The 19,978-nt window shown below is 40.9% G+C and overlaps 1 protein-coding gene across 1 annotated transcript in view; it reads left to right on the top strand.

Annotated features, from left to right (window-relative positions):
* LOC113155588 (NACHT, LRR and PYD domains-containing protein 12-like) overlaps positions 1-19,978 on the top strand; it is a 246,698-nt gene that overhangs the window by 27,298 nt on the left and 199,422 nt on the right. Inside the window, exons 4-7 of the mRNA XM_033326635.1 lie at positions 8,454-8,573; positions 9,456-9,534; positions 9,698-9,926; positions 10,097-11,295. Of these exons, the coding sequence (XP_033182526.1) occupies positions 8,454-8,573; positions 9,456-9,534; positions 9,698-9,926; positions 10,097-11,295 (1,627 nt within the window). The remainder of the gene's footprint in view (positions 1-8,453; positions 8,574-9,455; positions 9,535-9,697; positions 9,927-10,096; positions 11,296-19,978) is intronic.

Consider the following 19,978-nt stretch of genomic DNA (forward strand, 5'->3'; position numbering starts at 1 on the left):
ATTCTGTTGTGATCCTCAGTCATCAGCCACCTGACACCTGTTCGTACTCTGCAGGTAACACACCTGGAAACACAGGGAATGGACAACACGGGAATGGACTGTTGCTGTGTCTGCAAGTTGTGACTTATTTTTATTTGTTGGCACACTGAAGAAATGCAGCAAATGGTGTAAATGTGTGTACCACTCTGGTCTCACAACAGCGGACTGTTTTGCAGACTTACAGTGTGTGTGGCTTGTGTTTAGTGCTCATGTTTTTCCACTGCATAGCACAGTAGAGTAACAAAACATGATTCCAGACAAGACAACAGGGGAGCGCTGCATACCACCCTCACACTCTTCCCTGCATCTCCTGGTGATGAAGGACGTTTTCAGTGTGAAGACAATACCAGCATATAGGGATTTCAGGAGAAGACTGATATGTTTTGTCTCAGTTTATTACTGGAGTGATCCAGTAAACATCCATTTGTTTGTTGTTTTAGACCAGTTCATGGATGCTGGATTAATTTTAGCACTGAAGCTCAAGGATGGACTGATACTGACTGTGACCTCAACCGAGGCCTTGTTCAAAGCAACACAGTACATTTTTGAGAGTGTTCACACTTCAAGGACCTGATGTTGCCAGATTCAGAGTCTTGACTATGAATATGTCATCATAGTTGGGAAGGAGCCACAGACATTTCACCTCCAGACACAAGATACTTTTGAGAAGCAAGTACAGATTTCGCCCACAACAAACATAAATTCTTCTTGTGCTGCTACCCTGTGGAGAGGCATGTAGGTCATAAAAACTCTGGAAATGAAGCTACAGGGAAATTCAACTCCCACCATGTTCAGGACAAATATGCTTGACTCTGTGCTTTGCATCATTGTCCCACTGAAAGTTGAATCATTTCCCAGTCTCAGTTTTCTGTTTGGAACAAGGAGATTTCAAACTTGTTTACTTTACTTCTGAGCCAATCACATCTCTGCTCTTTCTCTGCACTTAAAGTGATTTTTAGTTGGATTGACTTGGCTGATATTGAGGGCATCTGGTGGACAGATGCTGAATGTTAGGGACTGAAGGAAGGAGGGTGTGAAAGCTGCTTGTTCTACATCTCAGTCTCTTCAAGTTATGCTGTTATTTAACCTTAAATTATTTGTGGCTGCATCAGTAAAGTGAGTCAAGAAACTGAGACACAGTACTGTAGCTTGAGTTTGATCGACCTCATAAATATAGATATTTGTAAGTTACTTTTTTTCTCTGCTCAGCAGCTGATTTCGAGAAAAACTGGAAAATAATAATAATAATAATAATAATAATAATAATAATAATAATAATAATAATAATAATAATAACAATAATAATAATAATAGTAAGAAGAAGAAGAAGAAGAAGTAGAAGAAGAAGAATAATAAGAATAAATAACATGAATAAAATAGTGTCAATCACAAAATTAGAAATATTTTCTGCTTGTTATTTAGTAATCGTCTTTCTTGACTTGTTTACAGCCTTACTGTAGCTACACTGGTCCAAAAAAATACTGATCACACATCATACAGATGTGTTTGGAGTTTTTATTTTCTCGTTCTCTCTCTCTTTATCAGTCTCTTTCTTCAAGACGCAACATTAAATTAAATCCTGAACAATTGCACGTACTTAAGCAATCTTGAATTTACAATAGAAATGTAGTAAAAGGACGACAATAACACAACAAATCAACATCTTAATGAAACACGTCTCTGAGACATTTACACCAGACAGAGTAATTGGGCCTTTTATCCTGGGGGGTGGATGTTTGGTGTGCTGTCTACATGTTTGTGGTAATGACTGTTTACGTATGACTGTTGTTTGTATCATGCTAAATATTAAGTTTTGAAATCCAACCATACTTGTTTGAGCTGAAATCAGCTCTGAGCTGGTGAGCCTCACTGTGGACTGTCGACCATAGTCTGTTAAAGATTCAATTCAAGATTCAAAGATTCAAAAAACTTTATTAATCCCAGAGGGAAATTGTTTTGCCTCATTACCATTGTTCTCAAAACAGACAGAAAGAAAAGCAAACACAACCAGGAAATAACATAAATACACAATAGCATTAATACAGAAAAACTCAATATAAATACAGAATATGTAAAATAGATAAATGAAATTGGGTCAAAATATATAGATTCTCAGCAAATATATGAACCTTTCACTTCCCCCACCCCTTACAGAGGGGGGAGGAATTGTACAGTTTGATGGTCACAGGTAGAAAGGATCTCCTGTGGTTCTCTGTAGAGCATTTAATGTTAATAAATCTTTGGCTGAATGTGCTGCTCTGTCTAACCAACACACTGTGCAGTGGGTGGGAGGGATTGTCCAGGAATAGATTGATGATGGTCGTATGTCACAGTATCTGTATTCAGAAAAAAACTTAGAAGAGGAAACTTAAACCCGGGCTGTTTTCTTAGGCGAGCATTTTAAAATCTGTTCACATTAAGAGTTACAGCTAGAGCTTTGTTCACCATGGACACCAAACTTCACAACAGTACATGAATGAGACTAAAACTGTTTTCTAGTTATGTCTGAGTTTTCTTTTCTGTTGTTGTTTAGACCAGGTGAAAGTGAAGCCTGGAGATGAAGCCAGATCAGATGCTGGTGTTGATGAGACTTTGTAGAAAACAGCTGGTATGAGTGATGGGATCAAAGTGCAGTAGATAATGTCTGACAGGAGTTTGAAGAGGAAATGGATTCTGTTGTGTTCTTCACTCATCACCTACCTGACACCTGCTGACTCACTGCTGCTTCTCATCTGCAGGAAACCATGAGGATGGAGGAGACAAGGATGGAGGAGACAAGGATGGACATGTTGACTGACAGCTAGTTTGTCAGTTGCTGCTCGGCTTCTGTGTTATTGGTTTTTGTAGCTCTCTCCACTACAACACAGACACAGGTCGGTTCTTTGAAACAAGCGTATATTGCTTTCCTTCTTCAGTTTCTTAGTCACGCCGTAACGCTGTGAGAAATGTATTTTGAACAGTACACAGTGAATTAGCAAGTAACACAGCACCTAGTATGTATGAACAAAAAATAAAGACACGTGAAACACATTAAATAAAGTACATAAACAAATACCTCGTTGGCCACTTGTCATGAAAAGAGGTCTGTAAACCTTTGATTCTCTTTGACTGTTTGGCTTTGGCTTCAGACTTTTTCCACCTCCCTCTATATATTGGTATTACATTACAGTAAATTACATAATGTAATATTAACATTTCAATATAACTCCATTATCATGCAACCATTTGAAACAAAAGCAATCAATCTGCACAAGATCATAAACTCATGAACACCATGAACACAATACAGAGGCACTTACAGTTTTATTATCGTTGAAAATCGTCAGAAGCTGATTTTATAGCAGCCTCCTCCTGAAGAAGCAGGTGAACAACAGCAGGTGTAAAATGTCTCAGGTGGATCATAGTTCCTAAATCTTTATTGATTGTTCCTCGACCTTCACTCACTCCAGAAGTTGTCCTGCTCCTACATTTTGAAGGACGTCTCATGTCTCTAAAACCTGGACGCAGTTTAGAGAAGTGGGATGTTACCAACAACTAGTCTGTTTGTCTTATAAGAGACATGAAAAGGTCATGGATGTAGTTGAATTAAACCGCAAACCTGATTAATTATCCTGTAACAAACTGTAGTTTTAGTAGTAAAACATAATGAGCAACAACTGTAAACACTGATTAAGTTGATGACTGATGCTGAATGTTTTATATTTTAACTTGTGGGTTTGTAATGTACAATTTTTTAATTCAATTTTTGAATTCAATTTTATTTGTATATGTATTTTACAGAAACATTTTGTCATTTTGCTTTTGTGGTTTTTTTAAAGCTCTTTATTTCATCATAAAAAAGCTTTTATACGACTTTTATTAACTAAACTTATGTCTTAACATGTTTAATATTTAAATAAAGTGTTTATTACTAACAGCAGCTTGTTGTTTGTTCAAAGGTGAAACATCCCAAATGTTTCTGTTCAGTAACAACTGGACTTTAAGTTGAAGACATTTCACCTTCATCCATCAATGAGAACTCATTTTTAATTATTATTAACTGACCAAATGACAAAACCCTGACTCACTTCTTAAATCTTTTGTATTGTATAGTGTGAATGAAACTTAGAAAATCGAGTTGCAGACAATAAAAATGTTTTTAAGCTTTGTTCTTGCTTGTTCCTGAGTTTACTGAGTCTTGTGTTGATGTGAAAACTGTTAATAAGTTCAACAAATATCATGAATCCAAAGTAACAAAGTGTGTTTGTGTGAAGTTTTAACTGTTTGGGATGAGAATGAGAAATAATGACACAGGAAGAGACTTTACAACGACACAGAGACTTGAAAGAGACACATTCAAGTTTCCACAGCTCCAACATCAAGAAGGAAACATGACATGACTCTGGTTCACTGGGAGAAGCCTCGCCTTCTTCCTGATGTTGGGAAAATCAGCCGCTGGAGTTTTGGTCCGATTTCAACCATCGTCACAGTTCGTTGTTGAAGAAGGACATAATCTAGATTTAACACTGAATTAGAGCTGGATAATGACGGTACTGATGTTAAACTGTCCAATATAAAAATAATTTTATAAAATGAATTTTCTACTGGACACGACGGAGGATCGTAGAAAACGGTAAGACTGGTTTAGTTTCGTTTCTTATAAACTTCTGGTCGGTGACTGTAGGAAGTTGTGTTCAAAGACGCCATTTTAGCAAAGTTTGTGTCTGAGAGTGAACAGAAACATGAAGACTGTGGTTAATTATAATTAGTGGTTTACTTAAAAGAGAAGCAGACATTATTTAAAACGTGTTAAAAGCTCATTAACAAGTATCTCAGTCCACTCTGTACTAACCAGTCTGAGTCTGGTTCGTAGCTGTGAACAAACATCACTCTGATTACTCAGTTAGTAGAAATTAGCAAAGGCTTGTCTACATATATAAATATAATAATGTGCTGAAGTCTACAGCTAAACTGTGACATCTAGACACCTAGTGTCCAGAATCATCAGACATGAGAGATGAAGCTTCATGGAGTCACACCCTGACCCCTCAGCTGTTCAAAGACTGTCAGACAGACAGATGTTTGTAATATCATTTTATACTCTCTTGAAAATCTCCGACTTTGGATAAAACACGTTTGCAGGGCACAGATGATGCTGGGAAACACAAAAGCCCACAGTAAGTCTGTAGAGGTTTGGATAGACCAACTTCTGCCAAGTTTTCTGCTGATCGGAACCTCTTCAAGTGAAAAATAAAATGATAAATGTAAGCTGGTTCCAGTTAGCAAGGAAACAGATACTGGCTTCACAGAAAATCATGATAAAATGTCCTGTGTTAGTAGGTTATTACCATTTAAATTTTTATTATGTAGTCAACCACCTCGAGTTAATAAAATCCCCTACTGAGAAATACTGTGCGGTATCTAAACCCTACTGACAAGAAGCCTGTACTACAGATTGGTGTTATGCGTTATATCTGTTGGATTGAACAGTAATTCTAATCAACCTGAATAAAGAGTGTGGAGAGAAACCAGGTTTCATTAATTCAGACATCTGGTCAGCACCAGGGTGATGGATGATCCTGTTTACATAAGAGCTGATAATAAAGTGCTAACTGAATAAAAGACTAAAAGACATACTGTTTCATCTCTAGTTCCAGTAACAACATAATTTAAAACTAATAGAACTGAACCTTTGTCATATTTGATCAAATAAAATGTTAAAGTGTCTGAATGATTGATGAAACCAGCAATATTACATATGTCTGAAAAGAGTTTAGATGTAGCTGAAAGGAACAGATTTGATTTAATGAAGTGGAAATTAACAATCTGAGTGATGATGTTGAGGATCAAACTAACATTTTACTGATTGAGGCTATTTTATCAGAGCAGAGACCAGGAAGCCATTCTGTAAAGTTAACGGGCAAATGACGGTATCAAATGAGGATGGAGGAGGGAGGTGGGTGTTTAAGAAAGCGACACGGGAGTTATTTAGGGAAGTTAGTAAGTATGATAGAAGAAGATGGGGATCTACAGAGGTTTGATAAAAGCGTAAGAGAAGGTATCAGCCAGCTATCTAGCCCTCCCTAGGAGCAAAAGTAGATGTAGGGTAAAAACAGTGTTGAGGTGGAATGAGGAGTGTAGGGATGCAATTACAGAGAGGAATAAAGCTTTTAGGAAGTTGAAAAGTAATAACTTTCAGCAGTGATAGAATATAAAAAGGCCCAGGCAGGAGTGAGAAGAACAATAAGGAAGACAAAAAGACAACTCAGGTAGGGGGAGTCTGGAAAATGATAAAGAAAGTGGGGGGAGACTTGAATGATATGATGAGAATGATAACTGACATATTATCTGGAGAATACTTTTGTATGTAGTAAACAGCTGTAGGAAAGTACTGAATGTGATGAGGTGGGACATGGGGTAGGGCTGGAATGGGGAGCAGATTTTCTGTCACTGAGGTACATTTATAAAGCTTTGATAAGGTCTCGTTTAGATTATGGGAGTATTGTTTATGTTTCAGCAGCTAAAAACCAGATTAAAAGTTCTTGACGTTGTTCCATCCAGAGCACTAAGACTATGTACCGGTGCAACTAGAACATCCTGTGTGTGCTGTGCAGGTGGAACTAGGGGAAATGCCGTTTTGCACGAGTGGGAATTGAGGCAGCAAGAGACATGGAAGTCCTGGAGAGGGTTTTTTGTCCAACTGTGATTTGGCCTGTAATTCCACTATGGAGGTTGAAGAGTCCAGTTGTAGATTTGGAACTATTGGGGATAAAACAGGAAAGGGAAATGAGGGAGATGATCAAGGTACCCTGGGTTCACCCAAGTCTAAACAGATGGATCTAAGGATCCCAGGTCTGACAGAACAGAACCTGTGCTGCAGTTACAGTGTCGAGTCATAAAACTGACATGTTCAAAAGAACATTGAATGATTTAATTGTATATTTAGTGGAAGTGTGGGCAGTTGTATTAGCGTTGGCGTGGATGAGGCAAATTAAGCCAAGTCAGGTGTTAATATGTAGTGATTCTGCTTCTGTTCTGTACAGCATTTGGTCCAGTTCTTCCAAGAACAGGCAGGACATGCTGTTAACACTGCTGTCATTATATTCAGAAGCTGTAAGTCAAGGTATGGACATTAGATGTGATTACTTGTGGACACCTGCTCATGCAGGCATGGAAATGAGAAAGTTGATAATTTAGCCAAGCAAGGTCTTAATCAAGAACACATAGACAGCGATGTTAAATTGTAAGTGTGAGGGGAAGAGTATTGTCTGGAGGGCAATAAATAGAAAGTGGCAGCATTACTGGGACCAGGAGAGGAAGAGAAGACATTTATATAGAATACAGAGGAAAGTGGGAGAGGACAGAGGATGGGGCACAAACACAGTAACTTAAATGGTACATTACATTTAATAGGGAAACATGACACTGGGATGTGCAGTGAATGTCAGGAGCCAGAAACAGTGGAACATGTTATGTTGACATGTGAGTGGGGTCATGATAGAGGCCTTCAGGAGAAAAAATGTTTAAAGAGAAATTATTTAAATGGTGTTTTGAGAACACCTGGACTCATTAAAAGACTTCCAATAAGGCAACGCGATTCCTACAGGTGGCAGCAATGCAACATGTTTGGATGAAGGCTGCCTTAAAACCCCAGTGACCCCCACCTCCTCACAAAGTCTGTTTGTAGAAACTCTATTTAGACTTTGATTTGACTGAGGCACAGAGGAAGTTTACTGTACATGCAGTTTTTAAAGTATCTCCATGATTTTCTCAGATAACACAGATGATCAGATTATTTTTCTGTGTTTATCTCTAAATGTTGTTTAGTGGTGGAAAAGTTAGTGAAGTATCAGCGTCAGTCCAACTGACTGAGTGAGTGTAAATGTTGGTCCATCATCCTGTGTGTGCTGGGCTGCAGCTTCATGCTTCCATCTAGTGGACTGATAGTAGAAGTAGAGCAGCTGATGGCAGCTTCCTCTGCCTCCCACTGCTGTCTGACTGCATTCAAGTGACACTGATATGAAAGAGGAAAGAAGAGCCAATCAGTGGAGGAGCAGCTGATCTTTGTCCAGGAGAAATGATGGAAAGGAGGATTTCAGTTTTCACTGCACATCAATGATTTGTGTTTCCTCTCCACATGAAGGTAGAAAGTGTGTGTGAGCTGATGTGGATGTGGATTCAGCAGCATGGATCAGTGTGAGGACAGAGAGGAGGGAGTCCCTCCCTCTAAAACCACTCTGTGTGGGGACCATGAGAGCCAGACCAAAGCTCAGAGGTGAGATGACTGAGACCATCGGACTGATTCTGTCTCCAAGTCTCATCTAGAATTGAATATTTCATCAAGACATTTTTACTATTCTTCTGATTCTATTTGTCATTTATGAAGGAAACTTTGACTGAATATGTGAGCGTCACCAAAGTTGTTTTTCTATCAGGTCCCATCAAAGACCAGAATCTCCTGGACCAGGACCTGAACCCAGCTGTGTGTCCTTCAAGAGCAACTGGTCAAAGGAAATTATTATTAATTTTAAACATCAACCTTCATCAGACACAGAGTAAGTTGTTGTGAGTTTAAAATCAGTCTGAACAATATGATGTAAACTGTCTCTGATGATAAATTGTTGTGTTCTTTGGATTTCTGGATATTTCTGACGTGAGTAAGTTGATTTCTGTTTGAACGGTTGATTTGAAGGAGAAGCTTTCTTCACTATTCTTCCAGCAAACACTCTGATCATGGATCAAATCTCCATCCAGCCAGTAGCTAAACCACTGATCCTGTAGAGGGTCTCAGGGGGCTGCTCCTCTTCTAATGAAGTGCTGACTTGCAGGCAGACGTCAAAGGAAGCAGCTGAACACCACAAATGTTGAACTCTGATCAAATCTTTGAGATTGAAGTTCTCCAAATGAAGATTTTGGTACAAATGTCTTAAAGAATCTTGACTTCTTCTCTTCCTGTTGGAAGACTTTAGTTCTAATGTTGTTGAAGTCAGTGTAGAGGACTGTTTGTCCCCAGTGTCAGTACCAGAGCTGACGTCTGAAGATTCATTTAGGATCCACCAACTAATGAATGAATGAAGTTGTTCAAATGTGAATTAGTCAAAGTGAATTGTGTGAGCAGCAGCACTCTGCCTCATACTTACACAGTTCAACATATTCAGACTGGGAGCTGCCCAGTACAACCAGTGTGATCCAAGCAGACTCTGTCTCTAGATGCCTTGTTCCAACACTTGAGCATTGTTCAGTGAGGGAGGCAGAGATATCTGTTGTTCAGAGCTGCTGAGACTAAACCAAAGTGACTGGTGACAGTAAAGCTTCACCACTACAGGGAGTCTCTGATTCACTGTTCACATCAAATCTGTCTTCATGGACCTTTACCTTGTGTGTGTCTCTGTGTGGACAGACATACTGTGAGCTCATTCTTGATGATTCCTCCACAGAGTGGACCAGGAGAGCTCAGAGGTTCCCAGTGGTCAGTCTGCCCAGCAGCATCCAACACAGCTGGACTCCATATTTCTGGTCTGTACAAATGTCCAACTACTACTTTTCCATCTGTTGTGTTCCCAATAATCTCCATGCTGCACTTTTTAGACCAGTGGATTGTCAGTCTGTCCAACATGGATCTGATGTTTGGCTCCATGATTTGAGTTGGATTGTGTCATTCATATAGTTTCTGTTCCAGCTGCTGGAGGAGAACATTGTCACTTTTGTGAAGAACGAGTTGAAGAAGATCCAGAAGGTTCTGAGTCCAGATTACCCACAATGCTTAGAGAGTCAGAGGGAGGATGAGGAGGTGTTGGATGGTGAAGATGAAGAGCAGAGGAGGAGCAGCAGAGAGGCATTTCTGAAGATCACACTGAACTTCCTGAGGAGAATGAAGCAGGAGGAGCTGGCTGACTGTCTGCAGAGCAGTAAGAGGATTTCTCTAAACATTTAACATCATGGACAAATGAGACGTTTACTGAGAGCTGAAGATGTGGAGTGTTAATATGTTGAAATGTGAATCATTTAGGGTCATGAAACTGTCAAACTGTGTTTTCATTAGAAATTATATTGATCATGTTTTTGTGGTTTCATTCAGGAACTTCAGCTGCAGTTTGTCAGCGTGAACTTAAATCTAATCTGAAGAAGAAGTTCCAGTGTGTGTTTGAGGGGATTGCTAAAGCAGGAAACCCAACCCTTCTGAACCAGATCTACACAGAGCTCTACATCACAGAGGGAGGGACTGGAGAGGTCAATGATGAACATGAGGTCAGACAGATTGAAACAGCATCCAGGAAACCACACAGACCAGAAACAACCATTAGACAAGAAGACATCTTTAAAGGCTCACCTGGAAGAGAGGAACCAATCAGAACAGTGATGACAAAGGGAGTGGCTGGCATTGGGAAAACAGTGTTAACACAGAAGTTCACTCTGGACTGGGCTGAGGACAAAGCCAACCAGGACATACAGTTCACATTTCCATTGACTTTCAGAGAGCTGAATGTGCTGAAAGAGAAAAAGTTCAGCTTGGTGGAACTTGTTCATCACTTCTTTACTGAAACCAAAGAAGCAGGAATCTGCAGGTTTGAAGAGTTCCAGGTTGTGTTCATCTTGGACGGTCTGGATGAGTGTCGACTTCCTCTGGACTTCCACAACAATCAGATCCTGACTGATGTTACAGAGTCCACCTCAGTGGATGTGCTGCTGACAAATCTGATCAGGGGGAACCTGCTTCCCTCTGCTCGCCTCTGGATAACCACACGACCTGCATCAGCCAATCAGATCCCTCCTGAGTGTGTTGACATGGTGACAGAGGTCAGAGGGTTCACTGACCCACAGAAGGAGGAGTACTTCAGGAAGAGGTTCAGAGATGAGGAGCAGGCCAGAAGAATCATCTCCCACATCAAGACATCACGAAGCCTCCACATCATGTGTCACATCCCAGTCTTCTGCTGGATCACTGCTACAGTTCTGGAGGATGTGTTGAAAACCAGAGAGGGAGGAGAGCTGCCCAAAACCCTGACTGAGATGTACATCCACTTCCTGATAGTTCAGTCCAAAGTGAAGAGCATCAAGTATGATGGAGGAGCTGAGACAGATCCACACTGGAGTCCAGAGAGTAGGAAGATGATTGAGTCTCTGGGAAAACTGGCTTTTGAGCAGCTGCAGAAAGGAAACCTGATCTTCTATGAATCAGACCTGACAGAGTGTGGCATCAATATCAGAGCAGCCTCAGTATACTCAGGAGTGTTCACACAGATCTTTAAAGAGGAGAGAGGACTGTACCAGGACAAGGTGTTCTGCTTCATCCATCTGAGTGTTCAAGAGTTTCTGGCTGCTCTTCATGTCCATCTGACCTTCATCAACTCTAGAGTCAATCTGCTGTCTGAAGAACAGTCAACTTCTCTGAGGTCCAAACAGTTTAGACCTGAACTAAAACCTTTCCTGCAGAGTGCTGTAGACAAGGCCGTACATAGTCCAAATGGACACCTGGACTTGTTTCTCCGCTTCCTCCTTGGTCTTTCACTGCAGACCAATCAGACTCCCCTACAAGGTCTGGTCAGACAGACGGGAAGTAACTCAAAGACTAGAAAAAAAACAGTTCAGTACATCAAGAAGAAGATCAGAGAGACTCCCTCAGCAGAGAAAAGCATCAACCTGTTCCACTGTCTGAATGAACTGAATGATCGTTCTCTAGTGGAAGAGATCCAACAGTACATGAACTCAGGAAGTCTCTCCACATATAAACTGTCTCCTGTTCAGTGGTCAGCTCTGCTCTTCATGTTGGTGTCATCAGGAAAAGATCTGGACATGTTTGATCCATTGAAATACTCAAATTTCTCAGAAGCGAATCTTCTGTTTGTGCTGGGAGTCGTCAAAGTCTCCAAGAAAGTTGTGTAAGTGTAAAGACAATGGAATTTGTTCGTCAATAAATCCACAGCTACTGTATTTCAACAACAGAAAAGAACTTATTACTTGTTTTCTTATATTAGAAATTATTTCGTTATACCTTATCACAAATGTTGTCATGTTATACATCACTGTTTTTCAGACTGAGTGGCTGTAACCTCTCAGAGAGAAGCTGTGAAGCTCTGTCCTCAGTTCTCACCTCCCAGTCTTCTAGTCTGAGAGAACTGGACCTGAGTAACAACGACCTGCAGGATTCAGGAGTGAAGCTTCTGTCTGCTGGACTGGAGAATCCACACTGTAAATTGGAAACTCTCAGGTTAGGATTCAATATCTTAAGTACATTTTTGCAGCAGGTTTTTCTAGATCTAGAGATTTTGTGTTTTTGAGGATCATTGAAGATATTTCAAAAGTCCAAAACTGCTGATATGAGAGAGACCCAAGCAGACTAAACTTTCACATGTCACAAGTTTTCAGCTCTAGGGGGTTCTCTTAAGTATTTTTACAATATAGCATTGTCTCATTGACTCAGAGAAGTTGTCTGCATGAAGATTTCTGTTTTTCTTGTTAACATTGTTGTTAAAGGTAAGGTGACAAAAAAGAGGTCACTTTTCATAATGTTGAAATATTCCTCTTTATATGTGACCTAAAGATTACAATAAAAAAAAAAAACAAATTGTAACTAAACTACAGTGGCAAAAAAAATCTTCATCTAACTCACAACAATAGAAAAACACAGTCTGCTTAAAATAATACTACACAAACAATACATGTTTTCATGTTTTATTGAGCATTACATGTAAACATTCACAGTGCAGGGTGGAAAAAGAAAAGGTACCTTAGGACTTAATTACTGGTTGACCCGTCTTTGGCAGCAATAACCTCAACCAAACGTTTCCTGTAGTTACAGATCAGACCTGCACAACGATCTGGAGTAATTTTGGACCACTCCTCATCACAAAACTGTTTCAGTGTAGTAATATTCTTGGGATGTCTGGTGTGAATGGCTCTCTTTAGGTCATGCCACAGCATTTCAATCGGGTTGAGGTCAGGACTCTGACTGGGCCACTCCAGAAGTTGTATTTTGTTCTGTTGAAGCTATTCTTTTGATTCATTGTCCTGTTACATCACCCGTCCTATGTGGAGCTTCAGTTGGCGGACAGGTGGTCTTACGTTTTCCTGCAAAATGTCTTGATAAACTCTTGAATTCATTTTTCCATTAATGACAACAATCCGTCCAGGCCCTGAGGCAGCAAAACAGCCCCATGATGCTCCCTCTGCCATGTTTTACAGTGGGGATGAAGTTTTGATGTTGGTGTGCTGTGCCTTTTTTTCTCCACACATAGTGTTGTGTGTTTTTTCCAAACAACTCAATTTTGGTTTCATCTGTCCACAGAATATTTTGCCAGTAGTGCTGTGGAACATCCAGGTGCTCTTTTGCAAACTTCAAACATGCTGCAATGTTTTTTTTGGACAGCAATGGCTTCCTCCATGGTGTACTCCATTCTTGTTTGATGTTTTCCTTATTGTAGATGTGTCAATAAAAATGTTAGCATGTGCCAGAGATTTCTGTAAGTCTTTAGCTGACACTCTAGGATGCTTCTTTACCTCATTCAGCATTCTGCGCTGTGCTCTTGCAGTCATCTTTACAGGATGACCACGCCTAGGGAAACAGTGCTGCAACAGTAAACCCAAAACTGGTGTAAGTTTTTAAAGGGCAGGACAGCTTTCAGCAACACATCCAATATCATCACAATGATTGGACTCAACGTTAGCTCACTCCTGCCTCCAATTAGCTCCTGGAGAAGTTATTAGGCTAGGGGTTCACATACTTTTTCCACTCTGCACTGTGAATGTTTACATGTTATGTTCAATAAAAACATGAAAACATATAATGTTTGTGTACTATTGTTTTAAGCAGACTGCATTTTTTCTATTGTTGTGAGTTAGATCAGAAGACTGATGTTCTAGTCTTCCCTGCCAGACCTTCGACACAACATAAGATCAGCATTAACATTGCATCTGCGGTGATTGTTCCTGCTAATTTCATTATTGATGACCAACTTACTTTCACGGAACACATCGCCACAGTCGCTAGGTCGTGTAGATATGCCCTCCACAACATCAGAAAGATCAGACCCTACCTGACGGAGTGCACGACCCAACTCATTGTACAGGCGTTGATCTTATCTCGCCTGGATTACTGCGATGCACTACTGATGGGTTTACCGGCATCCACGACCAAACCCCTCCAGATGATCCAAAATGCGGCAGCACGCCTCATTTTCAATCAACCAAAAACGTCTCATGTCACACCGCTCTTCAGATCTTTGCACTGTCTTCCTGTGGCTGCAAGGATCAAGTTCAAAGCTCTGTCTCTTGCCTACACAGTCGTCAACTACACAGCTCCAACTTATCTCAACTCAATCATTCAGGTCTACATTCCCTCCCGTCCACTGCGCTCAACCAGTGAACAACATCTGGTGGTACCAGCACCACACAGTCAACACCAAGGAAAACTGTTCAGCTCAGTGATCCCACGATGGTGGAATAAGCTGCAGAACTCTGCACGCTCAGCCCCCTCACTTTAATATTTATTAAACAGCTGAAAACAGAACTATTTCGCATGTATTTTTGCAAAAAAAAAAAAAAAAACTGCTTTCTTGTACTTACATCTCTTGAAACAGAAACACTTTTTTCATACCACTTTGCTTTGATGTTTTTTCTCTTTGACTTAGATTTTGTTTGTTTGCCTTGTTCTTCACTTGTAAGTCGTTTTGGATAAAAGCGTCTGTTAAATTACACGATGAATGAATAATCAGGACTGAGGTGTATTCATGAACAACTGATGGAAAACAGGAAATTGGAAATAGTTCACTTACTTTTTCTTTCCACTGTATGTGACTAATTTTGCCTCAAATATAAATAGGAGGATGTGATGTTGGTCTGTACCAAAAAACCCAGCACCAAGTCTCCTGTGTGTTGTTTTGTGTGTCTGCAGACTGTCAGGCTGTCTGATCACAGACGAAGGTTGTGCTTCTCTGGCCTCAGCTATTAGCTCCAACCCCTCTCATCTGAGAGAGCTGGACCTGAGCTACAATCATCCAGGAGACACAGGAGTGAAGCTGCTATCTGCTGGACTGGAGGATCCACACTGGAGACTGGACACTCTCAGGTAAGGAGAGACCTGCTGCAGCCACAGACAATGTCTGATGGATGAGGAAGTAGGGATGTTAATAATTAATGACTCTGTTTGTTTAGATGAGTAAAACAAACCTCTTTGACATGAAAGGAAGAAAAATGTGTCAGCATCAGTTTGTGTCTCACTGTGGAGTTGTGTTGATGAACACTGCAGCAGAAAGTAGTTTTAAGCTAGAAACATTTCCTCTCAGCTGATGACAAATCTTCACTGAAGCACTTTACATTCAGCAAAGAAAAGAGGGGAGCTCCTGTAATTCTGACTTCAGTGTCTCATTCTGACTTTGGGAACAAATCTCCTCATGATGAAATCAGGTGTTACAATAGATTCAGTGAACTGAGCAGGAAATTCATCCACCTTATAGGTAGAGTTTTTATCCACAGAATGACAATGAATGAATATCAGAGGATTGAATCAGGCCACAGCATCATGTCTCTGTCTCCTCAAATAGTGATGATTGAAGCAACTTCACCTTCCTGAGATCCTGATCTTGTCATGATGAGATCTTGTGTCATATATAGGAGACAGTAAATCAGAACTAGAACATGTTCATTTCATCATTACAATATGTCAAAGAGGAAAAACTCCTTGTTGTTCCCAGTTGAAGAATTAGTTTGTGATTGAATGTTTTTCTCCTCAAACTCCTGTTTTCACTTTCTGTCTCTGGCTGCTCCAAGAAATTTGACACCAAATCAGATGAAGCCACAAAGTCTGTGTGTAATGATCAATATCCAGTAGCTGGAGGTGAACTAGACTTCCTCTGAACACAGGACAATGTCTGAAGCTCAGCTGAGATCAGTCCACAGACATTAGAGAGAGGAAAACACATACACAGAGTCCATGTATGTGGAGTTGAGCCTCTTGGACTTTGCTCTCCAGTTTCCTGCTTCCTGTGGTGTCACATTAGTTTGTCTGGTGACAGAGTGAGACTGAAAGCAGGTGTCTGACACCAAAACTGCTGTGAACTAGAGAATTGAAATCTTTCCTCCATGTCACCTCCCTGCTCCGTAGAATTTCAAGATAAGGACTCCAATTCCTTAGTTGTTTGCTGAATGTCCATCCCTACATACAAGCCTCCATTAGAACAGAACCAGAACACACTGTGTGTATGAGAGCCATGTAATGTCCATGTGTGCATGCTGAAAGAGAATGTGCTGCTCTGACCCCACTCCTCCTTTCAGGGTGGAGCCTGGTGGAGTCCGATGGTTGAGACCAGGTCTGAGGAAGTGTAAGTGTGTTTTTACTGAGACTGATGAAAACAAAGCAGCAACATTCAACCATCTTCAAACTGTCACATCACTCATTCAAATCCCTGATGTCATGAGTCCTCATCAAACTGATGATAGATTAATAACTGCAGCTGGATTGTGTCTTGTTCTCTCCATCAGATTTCTGTCAACTCACCATCGACACAAACACAGTGAACAGAAAACTACGACTGTCTGACAACAACAGGAAGGTGACATATGTGTGGAAGGATCAGTCATATCCTGATCATCCAGACAGATTTGAGTAGTGTCATCAGCTGCTGTGTAGTAATGTTCTGACTGGTCGCTGTTACTGGGAGGTCGAGTGGAGCAGAGGGGTTTATATATCAGTGAGTTACAGAGGAATCAGAAGGAGAGGAGACAGTGAAGACTGTTGGTTTGGATGGAACAATCAGTCCTGGAGTCTGAGTTGCACTGATGATGGTTACTATGTCTATCACAATAACAGAAAAACATCCATCTCCTCCTCTGTCTCTCGCAGAGTATCAGTGTATGTGGACTGTCCTGCTGGGACTCTGTCCTTCTACAGAGTCTCCTCTGACAAACTGATCCACCTCCACACCTTCAACACCTCATTCACTGAACCTCTTTATTCTGGGTTTAGGTTCTGGTATCCTGGTTCCTCAGTGTCTCTGTGTTCAGTGTAGTACTGAGAGTGTCGTCCTGTCAGAGAAGCGTCGTCTCTGTTGAACAGATAGTTCAGTCTGTACATGTCTGTCTCTTTCACTCACACACACGTTTTCAGATTCATGGATTCAATCAGTTTCTTCTTGAACCAGTTCTAAATGATTCCTTGTAAACTTGTTCCTCTTCCAGTCCTTTAAAGATGAAGCTACGATTGTTCCAGGATCCAGATGTTGAGGACTTGTTCTGAAGTCTTGTTCTGTCTTTTCTCTCTTTCTCTTTTTGATCCACCGACATTATTAGACATCAGTGCTGCTGTTCATAGTGACGTCAGCACAAATGACCCAACAAGATGATTTAATCTGCTGATCAAGAGTCCACAGATTAAATCTAATAATATGAAATGATCACAGGCTGCTGGTGTTAAGTTAAACTCTAGTTAACATTAGTTACTCTGACAAACAGCTTCAGTTAAGTAACTAGTTACATTTACTCAACTACAAGTACTGAGATACTTGTATTTTACTGAAGAATTCTTATTTTATGGTAATTTTACTCTGGTACAGTTCAGTTGAAAATATACTTTTTCATCACTTCATCTATTTGATAGCTTTAGTTACTTTTTGTAGACTCTAATAAAAAATCTAATAAACTACAAAGTACTAATGTTTGATTCTGGATGAAGCAGCTGTCAGTGAATAAATTCTTCGAATCAGCTGCTGTTTTGTTTCCTAGTCATTGACACAGATCATTTTCCTTAGTTTTTATTCATTATTGTTTTTGTTTCAGTCAAATCTGCTCTAGAAATGTACATAGCATCAAGTTTAATACTGTATTGAATAACGTGTTTTCTTAGTAAAGTACTTGTACTTTTCTTCAGTGGAGTATTTTAGAAGTATTACCTTCATATACTTACCCCCTCTGTCCACAACACTGTACAGTGTGGAGACAAGAAGCTGTTCATCAAGTGTGTAGGACATGTTTTGTCCAGTTTATGTCATGGTTCCAGCCTCGTTGCTACCTGGCTTTTTCCCATGCACTTATGTTGACAACTTCCTGTTTCCTCCTCCCAGTCTGATTACTTGCACTCACCTCATTGATTGAACCTGGTTTCCCCCACACTACATATACAGCCCTGCTCACCTTTCTCCCCTGCCAGATAGTCTAACCGCAACCCCCGGACACTATCCAGCATTTTCATTTGGACTGCCATTTTGGACATTCTGACTCTGACTGCCCTGGATCTTGCCTTTTGTCTGACCCTCCAGAACTGTTAGTTTTTCCCTCCTTCACCTGCTCACAGTACCAGACCTGTTCCTGCTCCTGCCTGTTTCCCCCTTCCTAGACCTGCACCCTTTCTACCCAGTCTCTACCTGATTCCCCTCATTGACTGATCCTGTTTCCTCCTGACCGTGAGTGTGTTTTTCCTAATCTGTTCTCTTCCTCGTGGTTACCACCCTGCTCAGACTGTTTGGACCTCTTTAGTGTTTATACCTGGATTGTCTTTCTGTTGTGGATTTTCCCTGCCGGACCTTTCACTGAACTGTCTCACTGTGTATGACCTGGATTACCCCTGACATTGGATATTTGCCTATTGGACTGTTTGTTTTGAACTGCCTTTATAAATCACCCCGGACTGTTTTCGGGTGGACTCGCTGCATGGGTTTGAAGCGGTTCATCGCCTCTTGCCTTCCCCACATTTACTGGAGCCGGTCGGTGCCTGGCTGGTGCCTATCGTTGAACCTGAGGAGCTGTACCACCGTTGTGTCCTTGTTGTGATCGGCCCAGGCAGCGTGGGGTCAATCTGGAGAACCTGCGGCCTCTCTGCCAGGCCCCCCGGACTACAAATACCTTGGCCTCACCAGCACCTGTCAGCTTCGGCCTGGTAAACACCAGGTCCCTAGCGAACAAAACTTTTATCCTTAAGGATTTCTTCAGCTCACAACGCTTGGACTTTCTTTGTGTGACGGAGACGTGGCTGAATGTTGGTGAGTCCAGTGCTCTTTCTGAACTTTTACCACCGGACTGTGGTTATTTTAACTGTCTGTGCTCGTCGGGTCGAGGCGGCGGAATAGACACCGTGTACAGATCTGTATATAAATGTAGCCGACCAGCTCTATCCAACTCCTTCTCCAGCTTTGAACTGGACTTCTTTGAACTGGGTCGCCTGCACCCTGTATTGTGTGCTGTGATTTATCATCCACCTAAATATAATAAAGACTTTATTAATGAATTTTCTGAACTGCTGGCTGAAATCATGCCTAAGTATGATCGAGTTCTTATTGTCGGAGATTTTAATGTACACGTGTGCTGTCCAGACAAAACAATGTCGAAGGACTTTTTAAGCCTTATTGACTCTTTTAATTTTCTTCAGCCCGTTTCAAAACCTACACAACAACGTGGACACACACTTGACCTGGTTTTAACTTACGGTCTGTCTGTTTCCAACTTGAGGATTTGTGATGCGTTGTTTTCTGATCCTATGCCTGTTTTATATGACATCAGTCTGTCCTCTAACACCTTCAAGTCTCCCGCTGCTGCTCGGAGTGTCCGTATTATTAACCCTTCCACTGCCGCTCAGTTCTCAGCCTCCTTCAATCAAAACACCTCAGTGCCTGTGTTTTCTGATGCAGATGAGCTCAGCTCCTGGTTTCATTCCACCTGTCAAACAGTTATAGATGCTGTGGCTTCATTAAAACCCAGACAGCCTAAAACTAAATCTGAGCCCTGGCTAAATCAAACAACTCGTGCTGTCAGACGTGAGTGGTGGAGGAAGGACAAGCTGCAAGTGTCTTTGCAAATTTTAAAGGACTGCTGGCGTCGTTATCAGACTGTGGTAAAAGAGGCTAAAAGACAACACCTGTCTAATATCATCCTATTAACTGTCACAAGCCTTGTGTTCTTTTTAACACTATAGACGTTGTTCTTAATGCCCCGAAGACTGCCTGTGTAGAACCTTGTCTGGAGGCATGTGAAAACT

This window comes from Anabas testudineus, chromosome 18 (genome assembly GCF_900324465.2).
Source record: "Anabas testudineus chromosome 18, fAnaTes1.2, whole genome shotgun sequence".
NCBI classification, from domain to species: domain Eukaryota; kingdom Metazoa; phylum Chordata; class Actinopteri; order Anabantiformes; family Anabantidae; genus Anabas; species Anabas testudineus.